Below are 24,278 nucleotides of genomic sequence, written 5' to 3'. Positions count from 1 at the left end.
GCCCGCAGTTGATTTTGATGTTCTAGGTATTATCAAATGGCCAGAGTTTTGAGATCGCAGCGGACGTGGAGGATGACAGTGTGATAAGAGCTCACTCAAATATTGAGGTGCCAAACCATTCAGGACCTTATAGGTAATTAGCAAGATCTTAAAATGTATACGATGTTTAATAGGGAGCCAATGCAGTGTTGACCAAACCGGGCTAATGTGGTCATACTTTCTGGTTCTAGTAAGAACTCCAGCTGCTGCATTTTGAACCAATCTGGAGTTTGTTTATTAAACGTGCAGAGCATGTGACATTGAGAGCATAGGTCGTAATTTAGATATATTTTTAAGATGGAAAAATGCAGTTTTACAAATGCTAGAAACATGTTTCTCGAAGGAAAGATTGCTATCAAAAAGTACGCCTAGGTTCCTAACTGATGACGAAGAATTTACAGAGCGGTCATCAAGTATTAGACAGTGTTCTAGGTTATTACATGCAAAAGTTTTTGGTCCAATAATTAACACCTCTGTTTGGTAAGTTTCATCAGGTCATAAAGAAATATAGAGCTGGGTATCATCAGCATAACAGTGAAAGCTAACACCATGTTTCCTAATGATATCTCCCAAGGGTAATATGTAAAGCGTGAAAAGTAAGGGGCCAAGTACTGAGCCTTGAGGTACTCCATACTGCACTTGTGATTGGTATGATACCTCTTCATTAACTGCCACAAATTGATGGCGGTCAGATAAGTACGATTTGAACCATACCAGTGCACTTCCTCTAATGCCAACATAATTTTGTAGTCTATTTAAAAGAATGTTGTGGTCGATAGTGTCAAACGCGGCGCTAAGATCCAGTAGCACTAATAGAGAGATAGTTTAGATGATTTAACAAGTTTATACAATTCTTCATTTCCAATAGAAGAGAATGAGTGGCATTGTTCCTCAGGGGGTCTATCTGATGCGATACTGTGGCTGACTACATGGTTACAATTTTATCTCTAATAGTTTCGATCTTGGAAGTAAAGTAGTTCATAAAGTCATTACTACTGTGCTGCTGGGTAATGTCTGCACCTGCTGATGTTATATTTTTGTTAATTTAACCACTTTATTGAATAAATACTTGGGGTTGTGTTTGTTTTCTTCTAAAGGAGACGTAAAGTAAGATCTAGATCTTCAGATCTAGCAGTTTTTAAGGCTTTCCTGTAGGAGAGAGTATTTTCCCGCCAAGCAATACGAAATACCTCTAATTTTGTTTTCCTCCAGCTGCGCTCCATTTTCTGGGCTGCTCTCTTTAGGGCGCGAGTGTGCTCATTATACCATGGTGTTGGACTCTTTTCCTTAATCTTCCTTAAGCGTAAAAGAGCAACCATATCATAAGTACTAGAAAAGAAAGAGTCCATAGTTTCAGTTACATCAAGTTGTTCTGAGCTATTGGATATACTGAGGAACTGAGATAAGAAGATTATTTATAAAGCAGTCTTTTGTGGTAGAAGTGATGGTTCTACCATATTTGTAACAAGGAGTTGGCTTTACAGCTTTAGCTATATGGAATATACACAAAACTAGATAATGATCTGAGATATCATCGCTCTGCTGCAAAATTTCAATGCCACTGACATCAATTCCATGTGACAGTATTAAATCTAGAGTATGATTTCGACAATATTGGGGTTAGACAACAAGCGTCCAGACCTACTCAGAGTTTAGAATGTCTATAAATGCTGATCCCAACGAATCTTTTTCATTATCAACATGGATATTAAAAAAGAAATACATACAGTTTTGGAAAAACAACGAGAGGGTGAATAACAAAATTTTTGGGTGATCTGTCCCTTTATCCCGATACCTTGAAAAAGGCTACTAGCCGAAATGTTGGTTAATAAATAGCCTAGTGAGTGTGCAGTTTCTTTTTCAATTGGATCATATTTTTTCCTTCAACTTGCACCTCTATAGGTGTGCGTTTTCTTTGTCTTACTTGATCTATCCCTTTAACACATTTTCATGAAAAAACATTTTAGACAACTTAGTTTGCCACTTCAGAATGAGAATGCAGTAAACACTGCATAGCTGCCAGCTAAACCCTGAGGTACCTCAAAGATTAGTGCTTGGGCCTATCTTCTTTTATAAAAATTCTTTTTTGCTACATTTTGCTTTTGTTGCCATTTAAATGTTTTCACTGTCACTCTTTCTAAAAGTGATAGTATAAAAAGAGATACTACTAGAACATCAACTACTATGCTTATGGCCAAAAGTATTTGGAAATGTAAATAAGTGTAAGTATGGCTGTATCTGATAAGTCTCTCAGGTGGCAAAATGAGATTTCTTGCAAATTCAGCAGTATCATTTTCAAATAAATAAAACATGGTGCTGTTTTCTCAGAAGGATACACATTTATTGCATGTATTATCACTCTCTTGCCACATAAAATATTGCAAATATTTTTTTGTTTACCTAAACCCAGAACAGCAAAGTGTTACAAATTAACTGAATTTCTGATTATTTCTAGTATTTACTATATGCTTAAAGTAATTTACATTTCACTTAAATGGACAATTAACATCCAAATGGTGATGCAGAAGCAGAAAACAAACAATGAAATAAGTAAATTCTGCACACCCCTCCCCCTTCTTTTTTCAATGCAGAGGGTTTATTCAGGACACTTCACATTGATACTAAGTTTCACGGGTAAGATTCTGAGTGGGAAATCTGAACAGCTGCTGTAGAGAAACGGATAGACTGCTTCCTCAAATGTATTGGTGAAAGTGCACAGATGTGTGTTCGTAAGAGGATCAGAGAATGAAATCTTTCCTTCGTCCCAGTCCAGCTGCACTCTGATCACCTCCAGACGCTCATCAACAGCTAAATGCATGCGGGGCATGAACGGTGACTGTGATGCGTACTGACCAGCCATGTAACGTACACGCCACACTCCAGTGTCAAAGAAAATGCCTCCTTTTCTCTGGTTGGATGCTGTGGTTACTCCAACAGACCAGCATGTGTTGTTTTGCACCTCCACATCCCAGAAGTGTGTTCCAGAGTTAAAGCCCTCAGAGCCCAGCACACAGTGATAATAGTCAAACCTCTCTGGATTGTCTGGACACTGTTGTCCATCAGCATTAGATTTCACATGGGTCAGATCATCAGTCAGGAACAGCAGGGGATGTACAGTATTGGGGTCCAGTGTGAAAGGAGCTGGAGAGGAAACGCATAACATGTATACACAAACCAGGATTTTTGATACTGTAAATTAATTAACCACTTAATGTTTAAATGTTTAACCACAATTTATATTTGATTTCAGAAGTTTCAGTAAAAACTATAGATATTAGAGAGAAATAAATACAGCCTACATACTGATTTTGTGTTTTTAGCACAAATCTGTTAGATTATTCCAACCTATTAATAATATTTTTTTCATTTAAATAAGTCATACTGCAGCCTTCTTAGAAATTTGCTGAGGCCCCCTAGTGGGCAACAGAATGTGCAATTTGAAATGGCTGTTTAAAAGGCTTTTGGTGTGTGTGTGTGTGTGTGTGTTGTACTGTCATAACTTTTCCGATACTGGAGTACGTTTACACAAATCTACATGATTGCAACACGGTACTAACTAGCATGGCAATGACCAACAAGCAAAGAGTCCTGAGAGTATGTGGCTGTGGGTGGTCCAAATTAACAACATATCAGGGCCTGCAAATTCATCAGGGCAAGGCAAAATGTGGTGGAGGTAGCCAGATGCAAACTTGCAGTGGCAGATCAGACAAGAGGGAATCACAGCCAGGTTGAGCACCACAGTGACCCAAAATGCGTCCCAGACAGAGGAGCAGGCCATCAGCCATCTGAAACATCGAGAGACTGTGGGTTTGCCAAAACTCGGCAGAGCTGGTTTTGGTTGGGGATCCAGATCTAAGCCTCAAAAGGGGCTTTCGCACCGGAGGAAACAGTTCCTAGAACTATTGGTGGAAGTTCCTGCTTTTTGGCGTATTCGAACCGCAGGAATTAGGAACGTATTTAATTCTAGGAACTCTGTTTGGGGGAACAAAATTAGCTTCAGAGTAGGGTCTTAAACAGTTCTATAGGAACTATCAGTGGCGGAAGTGGTCAAACGCATACGAAACACTGGCTACCCGGAATTTTTAAAAAAACCATGTAAAAATATTTAATCCATGAACATTTATCTGTTGTCTGCAGTGTTGTGTTCTTTTCTCAGCCTCGATGATAACTACGATGATAACAACAAGTTGTCAGAGGAGATTTAGTCAGATTTTCATGCTCTTTCTATCGCGTAAATTGTGCATTTACATTTCATCTCCATTATCATGAAACCCACGACACACAACAAAAACAGCTCAGATTACGGCATCCTCCATTCACCGGTTGTTTATGTTAGAAAATGCACCGTTATGTTTGTTGGGGCTTCAGAGTTCCTGCTGCCGGTGCGAATGCATCCAGGAAAACGGCCCGAGGGAGAAATTGGTTCTCTAGGAACCACCCTGCTGGCTGGGTCCTACCGTGTAGTTCTAGGAACTAGCCAGTAGGGTCATTCCTGGAGAACCAATTTCTCCCTCGGGCCGTTTTTCTGGTTGCATTCGCACCGGCAGCAGGAACTCTGAATCGTCCGACAGTGACTTCTTTATTCGCAGAATTTACAAGCGTTGACAACCAGTGAATGGAGGACACCATGATCTGAGCTGTTTTTGTTGTGCGTCGTGGGTTTCGTGATGACGGAGATGGAATGTAAACTCAATTTACGTGATTGAAAGAGCATGAAAATCTGACTAAATTTGACATAAATGGACACTTTACGTACAAATGGTGACAAAAAAAAAACACGCACACATAAAAATTACCAATATGTTCTGCAGCAAAAGGTACATTATTTAGTGAGAATGGTTAAATAGAGCTTAAGCCTAGTATTGTCATTAACAGGTTTAATTTCACTTCATAGTGACTGTGAATGAAAAGTCACATGACTGAAACAGATGAATGTAAAACCCACCGAGTTGAACTATCTGCATCATCTCCTTCCAGACTTCAAACTTCAGCTTCCCCAGGTATTTTCCTGCATTCATCAAGGCTCCAGCAGGCATCACTGGATCCTTCAGTGTGATCTGGGCTCTGTGATAACATTCAGGAGTTAGAAAGACGGAGGAACTGCACTGCAGGAGAAGACGGCAAGAAAACAGCTTACCTTTCTTTTGAGAACTTGAACTTCTGCAAAACACAAAAGGAGGACATAAGCTACATGTGCACACCAGTGTTATTCAACCGATACCGATTCTTTGATAGCTGATGCTGATATCTCAGTGGCTGATGGCTGATATATCGATTGACCACTACCTCAAACCAGATGAGAGTCACTTCAGTGATAAATGCAATAGAACGATACAAAAATAAAAATAAATACAATAAAACGTTTCATTAAAATTACAGGTTATTTCTTACTTGTAGAAAGGGCATGTTGCCAGCGTCTAAATCATTTTTTATGGTTCCAATATTGTTTGAAAGAGATTCGATCTCTCTGTCTATTTGTTCAGTCTTCTCCTTCATCATCTGACTCTTCTGATTCTCTTCCTCCATCAGTGCAGATATTCTGATCATCTCTTCATCTCGCAGAAACTGATGAAGCCGCTCGAACTCCTCCTGCAAGCATCTCATGGTCTGCTGAGTCTGAGCCTGTAGAAAATACAAAGATATTTTCACCTCTCTAAAAATGCTTTAATCTAGAATATTTTACTGTATAGTTCTTACCTTTATATGTTGTGATGCATCATCAAATGTTTGTTTTATTTCTTTAAAGCTGTCTAATTTTTCTTCTAAATCTTTCAATGCAGTCTTCAGTTCCTCCTGAAATTTAATAATCAGTTGATGCTTGTTAAATCAGTGGAATGTCATTAATTGTAATGTTAAGCAATATGATTTAAAGCAGTAGTTATCCCCCATAGTTCTTCTGGTATTTTCTGATGTAATTATGACAATTCTGCTTGTTTTTCAATTTTTTTATTAACAGAAACTGAGAGTGTTGTTCTATTAAATTAATTCAGCACATTACATTTTGTCCTTTTAGAAGATTCAAAAAGCCTAGTCCTAGACTAAAATGTAAGTCTGAGCTGTTTCAACTGAAAGAAACTCGTTCTGACTGATCTGAAAATATATCAGTGCCTTTGTTTTGTCTCAAGATGCACACCAGTAATGTTTTTTTCTAAGCATGTTTATAAAAATTACTTAAATGTCCTAATCGAACTATGGACTAATCCTGGCTTAGTCTAAACCCTGTCTGTGAAACCGGGTCTATATGTTTTAAATAAAAAATAATAGTTATACAGCAGAAAAAAAATGCTATTTAAGTTTACATCTTAAATAAAGCATCGAACTAAATTATTTAAGGAAATCCTGTGGCCCCCTGGCTGAGAACCACCAATTTAAATGGAACGTATCAAGAGATATCAAATCTTTCATTGAATTTTGGAAAGTTCAGAGTACTATGACATAAACTATCTTCTCAGGCTGTTTAGTGAAACTAAGCTACAAAAGCCACTCATTCTGAAAACTCAGAACCCGGAAACAGTAGCACATCGCTGCCCATATTTATACATCACCGATGGCTAGACAATAACATATTCCACCCCAGTGCAATTAATGGGTAATAAGGAAGTCAGATGTTATTATTCTTAAACAAAAACCCAGAACAATTACAAGAGTAAAGCACACACACACAAAAAAAATAAATTACAAAATGTATATATTTGGTGAACATATCCTCTTATGAATGGAACTACAAGTTAAGTAGTACTCTGAAAAAAAAATGGTAACAATTTGGAAACAATTACCATTTTATATTTTGAAGTGTATAAAGACTTTTTCTTGTAAGAGATATTCCAGTAATCTTTTTTACAACTTACATACAATTTACCTTTAGAAGCGGTGCAACTTCATCAACAGGTCTGAATGTGTGATGCAGGTGTTTCTCTGAATCTCTGCACACCAGACACACAGGATGATTATCATCCAGACAGAAGAGTTTGAGTTTCTCTTCGTGCACCTCACAGAGCACCTCCGATGACGACTGCGATGAACTTCTCTTCTGCAAGAACGACTCGCACACGTTCCGCAGTGCAAGATTAGCAGGTGTTTGACATCCTCTGAATCTTTTCCTGCAAACTGGACATTCCTGAAATCCTCTGGAGCTCCAGAACTCTTCCAAACAAGCTCTACAGACACTGTGACTGCATAACAGAAGCACGGGATCGGTGAAGATATTGTAGCACACAGGACACAGCAGATCATCCTCTGAAATTTGACTCAGACAACTCATTTTCTACCGTAGACTCTCTAGTTCTGCCTAAAAAACGAAAAGCTCACAAGATGTCTGATATCCTTGTTCCATTCTGAGCTTTGGACTCTAGCACATTTATCAACATTACAGGTTAATGATTACTTTAGAGGACTCATGCAAAGGCAAGCTGACTCCCAGCCCTCAGTGTGAAGGAAAGCAAGCATGAAAGACTATAAACTTGCCTTCCAGAAGAGATGATAAATCCAGGCCTTTACTTCTGTAAGAAACACTGCGAGGTCTCTTTATAGCTCTTAATATTCTCAGTTAATTTCTTCATACAAAGAATTGAGAATACTTAATAGCCACACAAGTAAAATGTAATTTACATGCATACTGATTTGTTTTACAGAATAGTTAGAAGTACATAACAAATACATTACCTTTTAGGATCAGTTCAATGTCCTTGAAAGATGTTTTTTCTGCTTATTAAGGCTGCAATTATTTGATCATAGGTACAGTAATATTATGAAATATTATTGCACTTTAACATAACTATTTTCTATACAATGTTAAAATATAATTTATTCCCGTGATCAAAGCTGTATTTTCAGCATCATTACTCCAGTCTTCAGTGTCACATGATCTTCAGAAATCATTCTGATATGCTGATTTGCTGCTCAAGAAACATTTCTGATTATTATCAATGTTGAAAACAGTTTCATTGATGCTTTGATGAATAGAAAGTTCAAAAGAACAGCATTTATTTAAAATGGAAGTCTTTTGTAGCATTATAAATGTTTTTACTGTCACTTTTGATCAATTTAATCTTATTTAAAAACAAAACTTACTGATCCCAACCTCTACTGTGGTATATGGAGAATGAAAATATGAATCAGATCAAATATGAATGTGCCAGAAGGTGCCACCTTTAATTATACTTAATAATCATTTATTTATTAGGTTTGTAAAGCTGTTTGATCTCCAATTAAGTAAGATGAAATGTGGAGCCTTGGAAATCTGAAAGTATAAAGTACAGTTATACACCTGTGATAAACATTACTGCATATTTATCACGGGTGTAAAGTACTTGAGTAACTGTACTTGTATATCATAACTGTACAGCTGTACTTATTAACTGTACAATATTCATGACAACATGTATATACTGCTAATCTCCTAAAAAAAAAAGGATTTAACAGATTTTTGGTTGCTTTGTGGACTTACTTCAAGGTTTATAATAGTAAAGCATTCGGTATGGAAACTGCTTCACACACAAGACTTTAGATTTCATTTTAAAATCAAGCCACTACTGTATGAACATTACAGGCATGCCTTCAAAATAGCAGCACACTAAAATAGAATGTTGACTGCACAGTAAATGACCGTTAGAAATGTGCAACACATTTATTTCTCCTTACACATAGTAACAGCTGGAGAACTATGTTTGAACAAGCGCCCATGTCGTTAAAACAGTGCTGGTTCCCATGCTGCCTGTTTATTTGCTTCAGCTGACTTATCTTATCTGTCAGTTTATTGGCGGCTGTGGAATGAATGTCTTGATGTAGGATAACAGCAGTCGGATCAGAGTCTGTGGATCTCTCACACGCATTAGATGAATCTGACAATGGCATGTGTTTGGAAAATTATTCTTCTCAACATTTTTATCGTCTCTGGTAGAAGTAACGTGAGCAAAGGTATGTCCTTAAATGCTTTGAGTTGTTTCGGCTGAGATTTAACTTTGAAAATGACTGTATACTGCACATCTTTTCAAAAGCAATATAAAGTTTATTAAAGAGTAGAGCCTTTCAGCGGTGTATCACCTTAAGGAGTTCATTAGAGCTTGAGAATATGTTATTTCAAATAGAAGTCGTAAAGCTGATATGAAGGCAGCGTGAAGACAAAAGTGAAAAAATTTGGAAAAGCTAGTAATGTAACTGTTAGTCAGAACAAAACGGCAGAATGACTCCCAGCATATGCTGTGGACACATGGTCAACAAATATCGAGCTGTTGTTTTTGTTTATTACAATAAATTTTTTCAATGAAATAAGGTATTAGTAGTGGTGTACAAAATTGTTTTCCAATTTACATTTATGCATTTTGCAGACGCTTAAAGCAGAGGAACTGGTCTGCACAAGCTGAAGCATTGAATCTTTTGATCTCCATTTAACTGTGAAGCTTAAAATGTTTCTTAGTTTATTAGTGGAGTAATACACACACACACACACACACACATAGTCAATTTACCTGTGAACACTGTTTCCAGTTGAACCCATATTGCAGATATTAAACTATTCCAGATTTTGATGAATTTCCCGATGGATGGATGGATAGATAGAGGATTAACAAGAAATTAAAGCCTAAATTAAGAAAACAAGTTGTCCCATTTTTCATAATTTAGGCTTCAATTTCTTGTGAATCGTGTTGAAAATTTATGGTGAAATCTTCAGTCTTCAATGGACTGTGTGTTTAAACTGAGATCTGTAATAGCTCAATAGTCTTGAGATATACAGTGGTGTGAAAAAGTGTTGGCCCCCTTCCTGATTTTTTATTTTTTTGCATGTTTGTCACACCTTAATGTTTCAGATCATCAAACAAATTGAAATATTAATCAAAGATAACAAGTAAACACAACATGCAGTTTTTAAATGAAGTTTTTTATTATGAAGGGAAAACAAAATCCAAACCCACATGGCCCTGTGTGAAAAAGTACTTGCCCCCTAAACCTAATAACTGGTTGTGCCACCCTTTGCAGCAACAACTGCAATCAAGCGTTTGCGATAACCGGCAATGAGTCTTTCACATCGCTGTGGAGGAATTTTGGCCCACTCTTCTTTGCAGAATTGTTTTAATTCAGCCACATTGGAGGGTTTTCGAGCATGAATGGACTGTTTAAGGTCATGCCACAGCATCTCAATTGGATTTAAGTCCAGACTTTGATTTGGCCACTCCAAAACCTTAATTTAGTTTTTCTTGAGACATTCAGAGGTGGACTTGCTGCTGTGTTTGGAATCATTGTCCTGCTGCAGAACCCAAGTGCGCTTGAGCTTGAGGTCACAAACTGATGGCCGGACATTCTCCTTCAGGATATTCTGATAGAGTGCAGAATTCATGGTTCCATCAATTATGGCAAATCATCCAGATTCTGAAGCTGCAAAGCAGCCTTCAACTTTTGTCACATCAGTCCACAGAATATTTGCCCAAAAGGGGATAATCAAGATATTTTTTGGCAAATTTGAGACAAGCCTGTGTGTTCTTTTTGGTCAGCAATGGCTTTTGCCTTGGAACTCTCCCATGGATGCAGTTTTTGCCCAGTCTCTTTCTTATTGTTGAATCATGAACAACATGATCTCACAGAATTCCGTGTAATGTTCACAGACTTAATTAACCTCCGAATCTGTGGTGGCATCACGGAATCGCCGAAAATTCCGTGATGGGCTCACAGAAGTGATACCAATGTAAGTCAGTGACAGGCATCAGCCGTGCTCCACGCACGGAAACCCTTAGCATCAATATGCCGACGCGATACTGGGGAATTTATCGTCATCATTATTGTTCAGAACTGGGTAGGTTTAGGGTAGGGGTGGGGTCAGGTACTCCAGTGAAAGTATAACTGCATCGGAGTCACTCTTTTTACGTGGTCCGATGCAGCGCTGGTGTTGAACCAGTGAATCCGTGCATGGACCACGGCTGATGCCTTCTGTGAGCCCAGCACGGAATTTTCGGCGATTCCATGATGCCACCACAGATTCGGAGGTTAATTAAGTCCGTGAACATTACACGGAATTCTGTGAGATCAGGTTGATCATGAACACTGACCTTAACTGAGGCAAGTGAGGCCTGCAGTTCTTTAGATGTTGTTCTGGGTTCTTTTATGACCTCCTGGATGAGTCGTCTTTGTGCTCTTGGAGTAATTTTGGTAGGCCGGCCACTCCTGGGAAGGCTCACTGTTCCAAGTTTTCTCCATTTGTGGATAATGGCTCTGACCATGGTTTGCTGGAGTCCCAAAGCCTTAGAAATGGCTTTATAACCCTTTCCAGACTGATACATGTAAACTATTTTGTTTCTCATCTGTTTATGAATTTCTTAAGATCGCGGAATGATGTGTTGCTCTTTAAACATGCTTCACTTTGTCAGTCAGGTTCTATTTAAGTGATTTCTTGATTCAACAGGTCTGGCAGTAATCAGGCCTGGGTTTGGCAAGTGAAATTTAACTCAGCTTTCTAAAATAATGTGGTTAATCACAATTCTTTCGTGATTTAATAGGAGGGGGCAATTAATTTTTCACGTAGGGCCAGGTAGGTTTGGACAGCTTTTTTCCCTTAATAAATGAAATCATCATTTAAAAACTGCATTTTGTATTTACTTGCCTTATCTTTGTGTAATATTAAAATTAGTTTGATGATGTGAATCTTTTAAGTGTGACAAATATGCAAAAAATTAAAAAATCAGGAAGGGGGCTAACACTTTTTCACACCACTGTATATCATGCTCAATATATCACCAGGCTGATCACAGCTGTTCTCCACTACAGGTTATTTCTGGCACATCTCAGACCTCCACTGGGATCCTTCTTATGATGTAGGGGGTAACTCTGCATCAAAATGTGCTTCTAGTGGAGGCCGTCCGACCCCGAACGCAGGCAGATTTGGAGATTATTCCTGTGACTCCCCATGGACTCTGATAAACTCAACACTGAGTGCCATGAAAGGGATCCTGCCTGACCCGGACTTCATCATCTGGACCGGGTTTGTGCCGAAGCGCCCTCTTAACTCATAAGACTGTAGTTTGAAGTTTAAAGTGTATTCAGTAGAGTGCTGCAGTGTTGATGGATGTTTGTTACCCAACCCATAAGTTGGCATCACCCTGGGTCACCTGACAAAAACCTAATAGGATTTTTCCATTGGCTTTTAGATTACTGTGCTCTGTGACCAACAAAAGGTTATGGTTCTTACACGTTTGCTCATCATGAGAATCTTCACTATTTAACACAACTTTTTGGAACTTTAAAGTCTAAATACAATCAGCAGAAATAAAAGATAGACGTTTTAAATGAACTACACCACGGTCACATGACCTCAACGTCACCACCAGTAAGCTTCAACAAACCTGTCAGTCTTTAAAAAAAAAAAAAAAAAGTTTTAAAATAATTTTGAGTAGTTGATTATAAACATTTATAAAATTTAGAGTAGTTGATGTTTAATGTCCCGACAACCTCTGTTGTCCCATTTAGACACTTGTTAGCAACCACGACTCTCAAGAAGAGTAGAAAAAAAAAAAACACAAGGGGTATTACTGATTCATTTTATGTTGTAGAATAAAACATGAAAATATCTTGAGCTTGTATTCAGATCTTATTTTAGGTGTTCAACCAAAAACCCATTCAAAAAACCCATTGACTTCAGGGCGATGGAACCAGACGAGCTAACATGTGAATCGTTAAATGTGTTATCACTGCAGCACTATACAGTATTCAATTTTTACTTGTTTTAAAGGAGCACAATAGATTTTCAACTACATTGCCAGTCAAAAAATAATTTATGACTCATAATCTTAAAAACATCTAAAGGCCTAGTTTTGTAAGCAAACATAAAATGTGCATTCATATTAAATGAATAGTGAGAAAAAATGAGCCAACAAGTGTCCAATATAGTATAAGTTTCCATATTATTATTATTCTGGGAGTAATCATAAAGAATGAGTTGCTGTGTCAAGCATTTGGCCTGTACTGTAGGTAGGTGAGCTGTCCGACTAAAGTCATATATTTCTTACATAACTGATTATATAATTAAATATATTTCTAACTCTTTTTCACAGAGATGATACGCCTCATGTGCCCAATGAGCAGCTGGGAGTCGAACCTGTCCTGCGTATAATCAGCAATCTCACCCACATTATAAAAACCACTTTTCCTAGTATGTGTTTCATATGGCCTGCAGACTGCTGGTTTGTTTTGTTTGTCTATGAAATTCATTTCACATTTGTATTTCTTTAGAGACCAAGGTGTATTCTGCAATGGGAAATCATGACTACCATCCAAAGAGCCAAATGCCCCCAGAAAAAAACATCATTTATGAGCAAACCGCAAACTTGTGGCATGACTGGCTACACGCTGCGTCAAAAGAAACCTTTAAAATAGGTATAAACTACAGCAGCTCATCATTAACAATACACTGACACAAAGACAATAAGGAAGAGTTTGGTTGAAGAAATATATTACAGATCATACAATATTATAAAATAATTGGCATATATAGCTTTAACTAATGTCATATAACTTTTATTAATGTCTTTCACAGGCGGATATTACACAGAGAAGCTGCTGAATCAAACTGGCCTCAGAGTCGTGGTCCTAAATACGAACCTCTATTACGATCAGAACAAACTCACAGAAAACATCAAAGACCCTGCAGACCAGTTCAGTTGGGCCGATAAAGTGCTTCAGGACGCAGCTAAAAATAATGAGAAGGTTAGTTGTATCTTACACTTTATTTCAATAGTCCACTTTAGACATTCTACTAACTAGAAGTAACTTTGTAACTACGTGTCAGCTAATTCTCATTAATTTGCAACTACATGTCTACTAACTCTCAGTAGGGTAGGTTTAGGGTTAGTAGAATAAGTTGACATATACTTGCAAAGTTTCTGATAGTCAGTATGTTGTGGACCCATCAAAATAAAATGTTAGCAGATATTAAGCAGACAGTCTACTAATACTCTAATGACTGCTAGTTGACATGTAGTTGCAAAGTTACTTACTGTTAGTAGAATGTCTAAAGTGGACTATCGAAATAAAGTGTTACCGTATCTTGCAGCGAGGAAGCGAAACCTTCGGTTTTGTCAGTTTATCCATGTATTATGTCATTATTGCACATAAAGAGCCTTTGTTCTGTCTTACCCAGGTTTACATTATTGGCCATGTCCCTCCAGGGTTTTTTGAGAAGAAGCGAGATAAAGCCTGGTTCAGGAAAGAGTTTAATAAGCGCTATATAGATCTCATTCAAAAGCACAGCGCTGTTATACAGGGCCAGTTCTTCGGTCATCATCACACCGACAGCTTCCGCATGTACTACAGCTCAGAAGGTACTTTCAATTCTGCTACTAATTCAATTTAGTATATTTTGGAATTTTAATTACCCTTTAAATTAGAAAATGGAAAAAAGACTGTTCTTTCATCTTTCATATTTCATTTCAGCTACTTGTCAAGGCAACATTTTCACTTTATATTTAGAAACGATGTATTAAAAACTAAAACTGAAATATAATTAAAAATGACAACTCAAAATTTCTTTAAAAAAAGCTAAAGGGTGCATATACCTGCAGTGTACATATTAGTACAAAAGTGCACCTTTCGAAAAAGTACCACCCCAGTGAAAACTTTTCAAAAGGTACATATTTGTACCATATTTATTCCTAAAGGGTGCACTTCAATGGTGCATTTTAGTGACTAAATGGTGCACTTTTGAAAGGGTGCCGCTCCAGTGATGGCTTTTTTTTTTTCTGAGAGTAAAGATGCCTTTCACAAATTGTTTGTAAATTGGAAGCTATTAATATCGCTTTACAGGATCTCCCATAAGTGCAATGTTCCTGACTCCAGGAGTGACGCCCTGGACAACAACATTACCTGGTGTCATAGATGGCGGAAATAATCCTGGAATTCGCATCTTCGAATATGACACCAAAACACTTTTGATCAAGGTAAGAAGTTTTAGTAATTTTATTTTGTCTTATTTTTTATATATATATATTCACAGCGTTAAACGACTTGGCACATGAGCTTGCTACTTTACATTTAAATGGCTGGTTAGCTTTCACTTCAGCATTTGCAGCGCGCTTTCAGAGTTCCTCTGAAACCCTCCACCTTCCCCAGCTCCACCTGTATAGATCTGCTACAGGTTATTTTATATGCTATTTGTGCAGCAGCAGTATGTCTTAAATACTCACAGCACTGTATCGCCGTATGCATTAGCAGTAGCAAGTTCCCGTACTTGCTTGTAGCAGCAGCAGCAATAATAATCTACAACTACAGCAATAACCAACAGCAGCAGCAGCGTAGCAGATCTATTCTGCCAAGACTAAATACATTAACATTGTCATATCCATCGCCATGCTAAAATCTTCCGAGAGTTGTCATGATTGAAATATCTGTAAACAATTGCTCAATCAGATCAGGGCTGCATTTCCCAAAAGCATCGTAAGCTGAAGTTGATCGTAGCTTTATTAGTTTAAATTTGTCTATGATGTAGGCTACTTAAGCTGAAGATGCTTTTGGGAAATGCAGCCTGATCACACAGTACTCTCTCTCTCGTAGCTACCAGAAAATAAGTGAAATTTACCTCAATAAAATCAAATTAAATAGTAATAATAATAATAAAACAAACAAGATTGAAAGAAAAAAAGAAACTTAGTACGAATAAGTGCTCTAATGATAGCTAGCTACCCATTGAACCACTGAAATGTCTTACCTGTTCAGCAGAAAAAAGCCAGATCTCTGCGTTGTTCATTTAGCACAGGCTTTCGTCACTTTTTTTTTTTTTGATTGCAGACCCTTCACAGCTTTAGGTTTCTTGAAAACAGGTTCCCCAGATGTTAACAGTTGTTGCCATTTACAACCAGTGTTAGGGAAAGTTGCTTTTAAAAGTAATGTATTACAATATTGCATTACTCCCTAAAAAAGTAACTAATTACGTTACTTAGTTACTTTTTCTGGAAAGTAATACGTTACATTATTTTCGTGTTACTTTTTAAATATGAGCAGGGCTTGATTGTTTGTTTTTTAATAGAAGACGTCCTATTTATAGCAAATGTAAAAGCCCTTTCACACCAAAAAGTGTAATGAATAAACCTCAGGCTGAAGGAAGAGTAAATTCACGTCTGTACAGTAGAACGCAGGAGAAGAAGGTTCAACACTCTTCAGCAATAAAAAAACAATGAAGCACAATTGTTAGTTTATCTAAAGTCATTTTTGCTTATTAGTATGGTTGAACTGGATCATCGAAGGTCAGCAGCAAAGACTGGTTAATAAAATGAGATTAGATACATTTGTGTTATTTAACATTTAATTACTGCAGGTTTACGTCATATTCTGAGTTTGCTTCTCACTGTTTTAATTCATTTTGATGAATACTGAATCTTTTTTTTTTTTTTGCGAGTGAGATGAATTAATGCACATTCACATTTAGTCTAGAACCACAGTAAGATCATGTTCACACACAACGCCTCTGCACTTCTGATTTCTCTCAACATGAGGACAGGAGAGCTGTCAGTCAATAAATGGGAAAACAAAGTAACTGGCGTTCCTTTTTTGAAAAAGTAACTCAGATATTTTCTTGTAAATTAAAAAGTAATGCGTTTTTACTAGTTACTTGAAAAAAGTAATCTGATTACGTAACTCGCGTTACTTGTAATGCGTTACCCCCAACACTGTTTACAACTTTAAACATATTAGAGCAGCCATAGATGACAAGTTTAAATTCTAAGCAAATGTTGTAAGAACAAGCAACAAATGCTCCACACATAGCTTTTAACAGCTGGATCTTCTTTCTGTTTACCGACGTGACGTAACCACGCAGAAAAGAATGACATCAAACTGACGAATTCTGTCAATTTCCCGCGAAATCGGACCCCACACATCAGAATCTTAAATTATTATAAGCTTTAATGTTGCAAATTGAGGTACAAAATAAATTTTTTCACATTTCTTTTCTTGCTGCTTTGTGTTCCTAAAGGATATACTCACCTACTATATGAACCTGACATACTCAAATGTGGTACATGAGCGCTGGGAGAAGGAGTACCGGCTGACGGAGGCGTTTCGTGTGCCGGACGCCTCTCCCGCCTCCATGCACCGCGTGATGGAGCGGATATCCAGCGACAAGTGTTATCTGCAGAAGTACTATGAGTTCAACTCTGTGAATTATGACCTGACGGAGTGCCACTCTGACTGCCGCATCGATCACGTGTGCGCGATGAGGGAAGTGGACTTCGAGGCCTATGAGAAGTGTGTGGTGAAGGAGGGAGGATCATCCACCGCTCCAGTGCTGTTTACACTGCTGCTGTCACTGATGCTGAGCCTGCTGTGTTTGAACTGATCACAGAACATTGTCACGTGATCCCTTCAGACCAGTGCATGAGTGTGAATGACATGTTCTCACCAGTATTTAGAGTATTTGAACTTTTAATCTAATATTCATAAACTTGATCTATCAAGATTTTTTTTTTGTGTCTTCAGCCCAAAATGAAAATGTTTTTGGGGGGTCCCAAACATAAATTTAAAAAAAAAAAATCATCTTTTGTGTTCCACAGAAATTTGGAGTGAGATGAAGGTAAATAAAAATTGCAGTTGTCTTTTCTTCTTTACTGAGACATACTGTATATCTGAGTGCAATGGTCTTAATTTTAAGATAAAAAGTTGCATGTTTTTTTAATCCCACATCAGAAACAAGCTTACACTGATTTGTCTCTGTTCCATACAAGATTTTTTTTTTTTTTAATTTTAAATTTTGCATGAAAGACTGTCAAAAGTGGTTTGATAATGATAAATTATGCATAACGATGAATTATGCACTCCTGCAATTTATATATAAATGCATTCATCAACATGATGTCATTTTTTCTCCCCACACTAATGCCACAGTTGTGGAGTCCAGCAGTACGAACACTCACTATGACCAACAATACAGTACAGTAGTCACAAAACAGCACAATACAGTAGCGTTTGATTTACATCTAAAGTTGCAAATTAAACTTGTGTGGAAAAATGTTTATTCTGCATAAAACATCTGCAAATAAAATTCATGTGTTCAAGAGAACAAAATCACTTCCTGGGAAACTGGTGCAAAGCATCAATAAAATAATTGCTGCAACTGGGCTGTGACTCCTTTTCCTACATAATCAATTATCTGCACCACATCAGTTGAGGCATCCAGGAATTTAATTGACAAATGTGTTTCCATCAGAGTTCATGTGCATGTTTTCATACAGAATAAAAACATTATCCACCTTTATCTTTTTAACGTCATCATTTCTAATTATTCAGTCTGTTACAGGGTTTTATAAATGACACGAATGTCTGTCTTTAACATATGCCTCATATGAGGATTTTTGTGTTTGACTCCATGTGAGAAAGCAACAATAATCTGCCAAGATACTTGAGATGAAATAAATGCTCCGTCTTTCTTGGCAACTAGTCAAACTCATAATCTCTGTACATTATCCAGTTATCTGTATGTAGTCACTATAAATGTAGACTGACGTCTGATGGACTGACAATCCTTATGATGCTCATAAATACCAAGTATACAATAAATGTCAACGCATTCAAAATCAAAACCAAAACAGCTGATAAAGCTAACTGGACTCGATTACGCAGATCTTAATCGCATGTGAAAGACACACAAATGAGGTCACATGACAAAAACTTGTTTGGTGGACACATACGGCTTCATGGCGTTCTCCAGGGCCTTTCTGAAGTCTTGAAGGCACACTTCAGCGCAAGCTGGAGCCGACAGCTTCCCGGCACGAATCAGGACGCAGAGTTCATCCAGCATGTTACGCAAGGCATCTTCATCTATCACAAAAGTGTCAATGAGTGTCTTAGATTAAACTCTACTGATCCTCAAACAACAGCACCACTTATGAAAGCCTCGATGAATACACAAGACTGGAGACACTCACCATGTTTGTTGTCTCTCTTCCATTGGGTCACCCAAAAACCTCTTATTTTCACATCTTTGAAGATCAGCGCACTCTAAAGACAGCATCATTTTTGTATAAGTGCAACCACATTATAGGAACATGAATATAGAAATCTTCCAGTATAATTATACAGTGCAGATAAGACAGTTAAACTCACCACTGGAACAGTGACTGGTTGTCTGGCCATCCCACCGTAGGTCACCATGCTGCCTCCACTTCTGAGGAACACAGACACCTTATTCGCTCATTTACAGACCTCATTCACAGCGCTTATCAAGGTATTGATCAAATCAAAGTTTGTAATGTTGTTCTGCTGGCTGGTTTGGTTCATGCTTCAGAACAGCGGTTGATGCAGCTAGGGATGAAACGGTTACCAGTTTTCACGATAAACAAAGGTCAAATGTTACCGTTTCACATTTGAATTAGCATTAAAACTTGAAAAATTCACACTAAATACTGCCCAGCATTAAACAAAGTTAGCAACAGCCTCTCACAGACAATCATGCAACTTTGGTTTTGATTTTTGTGAAAGCATTGCGCAAGACAGAGGACCAAGAGAGTAATTTAGCATTTTCTTTCAGTCCGTCTGCCTTCTGGACTGACTTTTTACACAGTTTTGTCAATTTGAACTGATTGATGAAAAATGAGGGAATGTGAAATGCAGAGTCTAAACAGTTCAAATAAGGTCTTTAGATTGGATAAAGTACCTGAAATCATTTATAATTGTGATAATTTTTCATTTAGATTTATTTATAAAAAAAAAAAAGGTTTATCATTTTCTGAAACTTCTGTCAAAACGTTAATTTTATTTCACAAAGTTCATAGTGTTGGTTTAAATGTAAAACTTGTTGATATGATTTAAATGTGTATATCGGTACTTTTTGAAAAGTTCCAGCACATTTTAGACGTTATAATCATGATATAACATTTTCATACCATTTTTACGCCTAACAATATTCAATGGTCTCCTATTATATTGAAGAAGATATTTCCTCTAGTATTCCTGCTGTAATCATGACAAAGCTGCTTGTTTTCATTTTTACAGTGACTGGAACTGTTATTATATTAAATGAAATACATTTTGAGACTTTAATAGAAGATTAAAGAACCGCATGTTCTTCATTTAAAAATGTTAGTTACTGAGGGGGAAAAAGAGTTTTATTATTTGAAGTTATATTTTTAATATAATATAATATAATACAATATTCTGTTGCCCCTTGGAAGTCCCCCTAGCAGGCCCCTCAGAACCAATGCTTTAGAATGTTTTATGGAAATAATATATGAGAAATACTCTTCTAGAATGAATGTCACTAAAGAATTAGGTGGACATTGTTTACACTATATGTTTCGGTAATGTAGCCACTTACTGTAAATGACGTAACAGCTCTGTGGCGCTCTTTCCTCCAACTCCATTCAGAGCTAGTTTAGGCCGAGGACACGACTGTTAAAACCGAGCACCATCAAAATACAGAATCATTCTCAGGCTACAGAATGTTATTATATGTTGCTTTTATAACACAGAATTCACTTATAGACAAAGCAAAAATGCCTGTTTCGGAAGCACAGAGAGACTGACCTTGAAAAGCTCCTTCATTTCTGGTCGTCTTAGTGTCTCCTCTGTGATGACGTGTGTGGCTCCCAGTGCTGTCAGTCTGTCAGAGAGCTGCCGCAGGTCAGGCCTAAAATCACAAACCAGCTGCTTCACACAATAACTAAATCAACTGTGTCACGATACAAAGTTTCTGCACTTTTCATCTTAAAGAGCTGTTTTGGGACACTTATTTGAAGTCCTTCATTAAAATGCGCAGAGCCAAATTTGAGAAGACTGTTTAACTGGGACATGGAGGATGAAGGTCAAGTTCACTCTCAGAGCATCTCCATGTATTCCAGTGACAACGCTTCTTTTCCAAATCTATCCTTATGTGCTATTATGTCAAATAAGAATGAATTACTTTAAAATCATTATAGACATCCCAGATTTTAGAAAGGCAACATGAACAGTAGTTTAAAACTATACCAAAATAGCTATTTGGCTATTGACTAACATTTACCAAACGTTTGTACAAACTAGGTGACAACAACAAAAAGGAAAGTCATTTCAGAGGCAAAGCCAATTTGTTGAAACATCATAATGACAAAAAAACCTGCACTGATAAATTATCCACCATAAATCCATGCAAGTGCATTAAGAAAATAAATCAAATTTTGATTTCATGATGAGTTTAAAGGAATTTCACTGAAGGAGCTTTATTATGGATTATGGACTGGTATTTTGGTCAAAAGTGATGCATCTTTTCTCTTCACAAGACACCAGTTGATGTTTTTGTCAGCCGTTTGGACTCTCATTCTGACGGCACCCATTCACTGCAGAGGATCCACAGGCTTTTCCAAAATAAAAAAAACAAACACATCTACATCTTGGATGACTTGAGGGTGAGCAAATTTTCATTTTGGGTTAACCATTCCCTGAAAGTCATTTTTACCTGTCTCTGACGACATTGATGGTTTGAATGCCCTTAGCAGCAGCAATCTGGATAACAGCCTGTCCGACTCCGCTGTTAGCTGCATTCTGGATGACCGTGTCTCCTAAAATATAGAGTTAAGTAAAGACCTCTGTTTTGTACGATGAGTGGTTTGGATAGAGTAAAAGCGCTGCCAACCTGGTTTCAGCTCCTCAAAGTCTGTGAGCATCCTAAAAGCTGTACAGGGATTGACTCCCAAAGTGGCAGCAGACAGTACAGGAATGTCTTTAGGCAGAGTCACCAGATCATCAGCCTTCAAAACAGCCGCTGTTCTCCACGTTCCTGTGCAGATCAATGCAGGGGTGTTATAGCTTAAGAACTACTGATGATCACATTGACCACACCAGGCTTATGCACATCAACTGAATGCTCACCTATGCCAGCATCTCTTGGAATCACCCAATCGCCCACCTTGAGTGTCTTCACCTTGTCACCCACCTCCACGACCTGACCCACACCCTCATTGCCCCCCACCGCTGGAAGCTCAGGCAGGATTGCATATGTGCCTGTGTAATGACCGTGGGTGAATATACAAAATCATAAGATATGAAAGATATTTGCATTCAAGTCAAAGTTTCCTGGTTTAACGGAACGAAATATAATACTTTCCACTCAATTCTCATCATGCAATGCAAAAACATTTTGTTCTCATTATTGTAGTTTATTTAAAATATTATTTATATGTATATATTTATTTATATATTATATTATCATTTATAAATTAAATGCTGAAATTAACTAAAAAAAACAACAACATTAATCTAGATATTTTCTTAAATACAGCAATACATAAATAAAAAGTAAATAAACAAATAAAATCGCTTTGAGAATGATGGGAATTATAAAAACAACACACGAATCATCCAGCCCAGACCAGCCAGTGAGAATTTGGGGGGAAATGTTGTTGAAATAATATCACAATGCATAAATATCATATCAGCCTTTACTTTCTTTAAACAAAATATAATTTCAAATTTTTTTTCCATTTGATTATGGGGAGAAATTTGACACAATATCCTGTGCTTACTGTCAATGGCTTGCATTTGACCACTAAGTGTCATTGCTTAGGTAATGCATTATTTATTCAACGCTTTGCTCTTGCCTTGAATCATATTTAAATCAGAGGGGTTGATGGGAGCCGCCAGCATTTTCACCAGGACACTTTCAGGTCCCATTTGTGGCAGAACCAATGACTCCAACCTGCCAACCATGCAGAAAACACGGTTAACTTTATAAAACTGTCAACATGTTATTATCTATGCTTCTGATATGCTTACTGGACGACTTGTGAGGGCTCGCCGTGGTTTCTGTTCAAAAGTGCAGTGCTGTCTTTGACTGCAGACACCGAGTAGTTGTTTTTAAGGACAGCTTCGTCTCTGATCGGTTCACCGCAGACAGAACCCGCTGCCCGGTAAACGCGACGCCCCCGTATTAAAAGAGATGAGACTCGAGATAGTTTCATTTTAAAGTTGTGATATGTCCGATATCAAAATACCATAGTCTTACAACGTTTAAATAAGCACAAGAGAGCATAAGTCCATGTTTACTATCAAGTAAGTGGCCATGTTGCTACCGTAAAGCCTGTTGTAGAGGCGAAGCCGCTGGTAATGAATATTAATTAGCTACGGTTACGACATCGCGCACATCAGGGACTGTCCAATCATAACCCACGCCCCTTATGACCTTTTTTAGTAACCTAAAATTCGTTCATTGGCCAGACTGACCAGCGCCCACTCGCCAACGCCTGTCGTTTAACCAATCAGGTAAGTCTTCCGGGCGGAACGTCACATTGCGTAATTAATATTCATAAGGTGATGCTACGCTAGACTTGAATTCGTAAATTTACCATCAAGTTGGCAATATACGCGCTTTTATATATATATATATATATATATATATATATATATATATATTATTATTATTATTATTTTTATTTTTTATTTATTTATTTATTTTTCTAGTTAAAAACTACTGAGAAAGGCTGATACAAGTTAGGAAAATCAGAATAAATGTAGCTTATTATAGAGATTGTGGGTACTAACAAAAAACTAATTATGTTTACTTCTATAACTTTAAAAGATTATGAATTTTCATGGCAGTTTTAGGGCTGGAAATTTACCCATAAATAAAATACTGATAAAAGTCATCACAGCTGGTCTTTTTTCTTATATCCCACTAAATTTATTAGATGACAAAACCACTGAAAACTTCACATTACATTCAAATGTTCAAAAAGTGATTCCCAAGTTCAACAGGATAGTCAAAAACAGCATGAACACGTCTAAATGGTGCAAAACTTTGTATGATTCCTTCTTTATTAAATACAACAAAAACACAAACTTAAATATTATTGCATAAAGGAATGGATTAGATATCGGCAATGTTTCCAGTTTATGTAAGAGGCAACCACAACATTCTAGATAGGATATACATTCCTGTTTGATCCACAAATCTCAAAAAGTCAATAATTAGAATGATTATGATGGTATGGAACTATAATTAAATAATACAATTCATGTCACAAATCGTGTCTTCCTCACACTCCTTGAGTAATCTGACAGAGCCTGCTTCCTGAGTTCAGAGTCATGATTCAGCACTGAAGTAAAAGACATTTATAGGTCAAATAGCAGCTGAAAAAGAAAGCATAAATCTGTAAGATGAGGCAGAGTGCAGTGCAGACTTCAGCACAGACAGAGAGAAATCACAATGCTCCACGATGTAACAAAATCAGTGCAACAAAACACAAACACACAAATCAATTTCATCGATATCAGCTGATTCGTGGCACACGACGGTTGAG

The 24,278-nt window shown here is 37.3% G+C and overlaps 3 protein-coding genes across 4 annotated transcripts; 1 reads left to right on the top strand and 2 right to left on the bottom strand.

Annotated features, from left to right (window-relative positions):
* Positions 1-2,363: 2,363 nt before the first annotated feature.
* LOC131522039 (zinc-binding protein A33-like) lies at positions 2,364-7,525 on the bottom strand. The gene is made up of 6 exons (XM_058747256.1): positions 6,899-7,525; positions 5,737-5,832; positions 5,431-5,661; positions 5,177-5,199; positions 4,985-5,103; positions 2,364-3,180 (listed from the first exon to the last, which is right to left on the bottom strand). The coding sequence occupies exons 1-6, from the start codon at positions 7,298-7,300 to the stop codon at positions 2,636-2,638; spliced, it is 1,416 nt and encodes a 471-aa protein (XP_058603239.1). The 5' UTR covers positions 7,301-7,525; the 3' UTR covers positions 2,364-2,635.
* A 1,284-nt stretch (positions 7,526-8,809) lies between these two features.
* smpdl3b (sphingomyelin phosphodiesterase acid like 3B) lies at positions 8,810-17,363 on the top strand. Its single transcript, XM_058747988.1, has 8 exons — positions 8,810-8,955; positions 11,794-12,007; positions 13,077-13,174; positions 13,255-13,398; positions 13,559-13,728; positions 14,162-14,342; positions 14,824-14,957; positions 16,988-17,363. The coding sequence occupies exons 1-8, from the start codon at positions 8,874-8,876 to the stop codon at positions 17,348-17,350; spliced, it is 1,386 nt and encodes a 461-aa protein (XP_058603971.1). The 5' UTR covers positions 8,810-8,873; the 3' UTR covers positions 17,351-17,363.
* A 156-nt stretch (positions 17,364-17,519) lies between these two features.
* On the bottom strand, positions 17,520-23,081 carry mecr (mitochondrial trans-2-enoyl-CoA reductase). 2 transcript variants are annotated; one of them, XM_058747990.1, is made up of 10 exons: positions 22,756-23,081; positions 22,581-22,678; positions 21,853-21,984; positions 21,617-21,760; positions 21,440-21,542; positions 20,533-20,635; positions 20,324-20,397; positions 19,114-19,171; positions 18,936-19,008; positions 17,520-18,828 (listed from the first exon to the last, which is right to left on the bottom strand). In XM_058747990.1, the coding sequence occupies exons 1-10, from the start codon at positions 22,938-22,940 to the stop codon at positions 18,665-18,667; spliced, it is 1,134 nt and encodes a 377-aa protein (XP_058603973.1). In that variant the 5' UTR covers positions 22,941-23,081; the 3' UTR covers positions 17,520-18,664. The 2 variants fall into 2 exon arrangements, with proteins under 2 accessions (XP_058603973.1, XP_058603972.1); XM_058747989.1 differs by having other exon boundaries at positions 19,114-19,174; positions 22,756-23,078.
* Positions 23,082-24,278: the final 1,197 nt, after the last annotated feature.

This window comes from Onychostoma macrolepis, chromosome 16, assembly GCF_012432095.1.
Source record: "Onychostoma macrolepis isolate SWU-2019 chromosome 16, ASM1243209v1, whole genome shotgun sequence".
In the NCBI taxonomy this organism is placed as follows: Eukaryota; Metazoa; Chordata; class Actinopteri; order Cypriniformes; family Cyprinidae; genus Onychostoma; species Onychostoma macrolepis.
Note: the sequence above shows the minus strand (reverse complement) of the source record. Positions and strands in the feature narration are given on the sequence as shown.

Excerpts from the sequence above, each read along its gene's own strand:
- LOC131522039 (XM_058747256.1), bottom strand. The coding sequence starts at position 7,300 with ATGAGTTGTCTGAGTCAAATTTCAGAGGATGATCTGCTGTGTCCTGTG. Across the intron at positions 5,662-5,736 it reads ATGCATCACAACATATAAAG|GCTCAGACTCAGCAGACCAT; the intron begins GTAAGAACTATA and ends TATTTTCTACAG. Across the intron at positions 3,181-4,984 it reads GATGCAGATAGTTCAACTCG|CTCCTTTCACACTGGACCCC; the intron begins GTGGGTTTTACA and ends TTTCCTCTCCAG.
- smpdl3b (XM_058747988.1), top strand. The coding sequence starts at position 8,874 with ATGAATCTGACAATGGCATGTGTTTGGAAAATTATTCTTCTCAACATT. Across the intron at positions 13,175-13,254 it reads TATAAAAACCACTTTTCCTA|AGACCAAGGTGTATTCTGCA; the intron begins GTATGTGTTTCA and ends GTATTTCTTTAG. Across the intron at positions 13,399-13,558 it reads AAAAGAAACCTTTAAAATAG|GCGGATATTACACAGAGAAG; the intron begins GTATAAACTACA and ends TGTCTTTCACAG.
- mecr (XM_058747989.1), bottom strand. The coding sequence starts at position 22,940 with ATGAAACTATCTCGAGTCTCATCTCTTTTAATACGGGGGCGTCGCGTT. Across the intron at positions 20,398-20,532 it reads AAATGAAGGAGCTTTTCAAG|TCGTGTCCTCGGCCTAAACT; the intron begins GTCAGTCTCTCT and ends CGGTTTTAACAG. Across the intron at positions 19,175-20,323 it reads GAGCTGTTACGTCATTTACA|AAGTGGAGGCAGCATGGTGA; the intron begins GTAAGTGGCTAC and ends TGTGTTCCTCAG.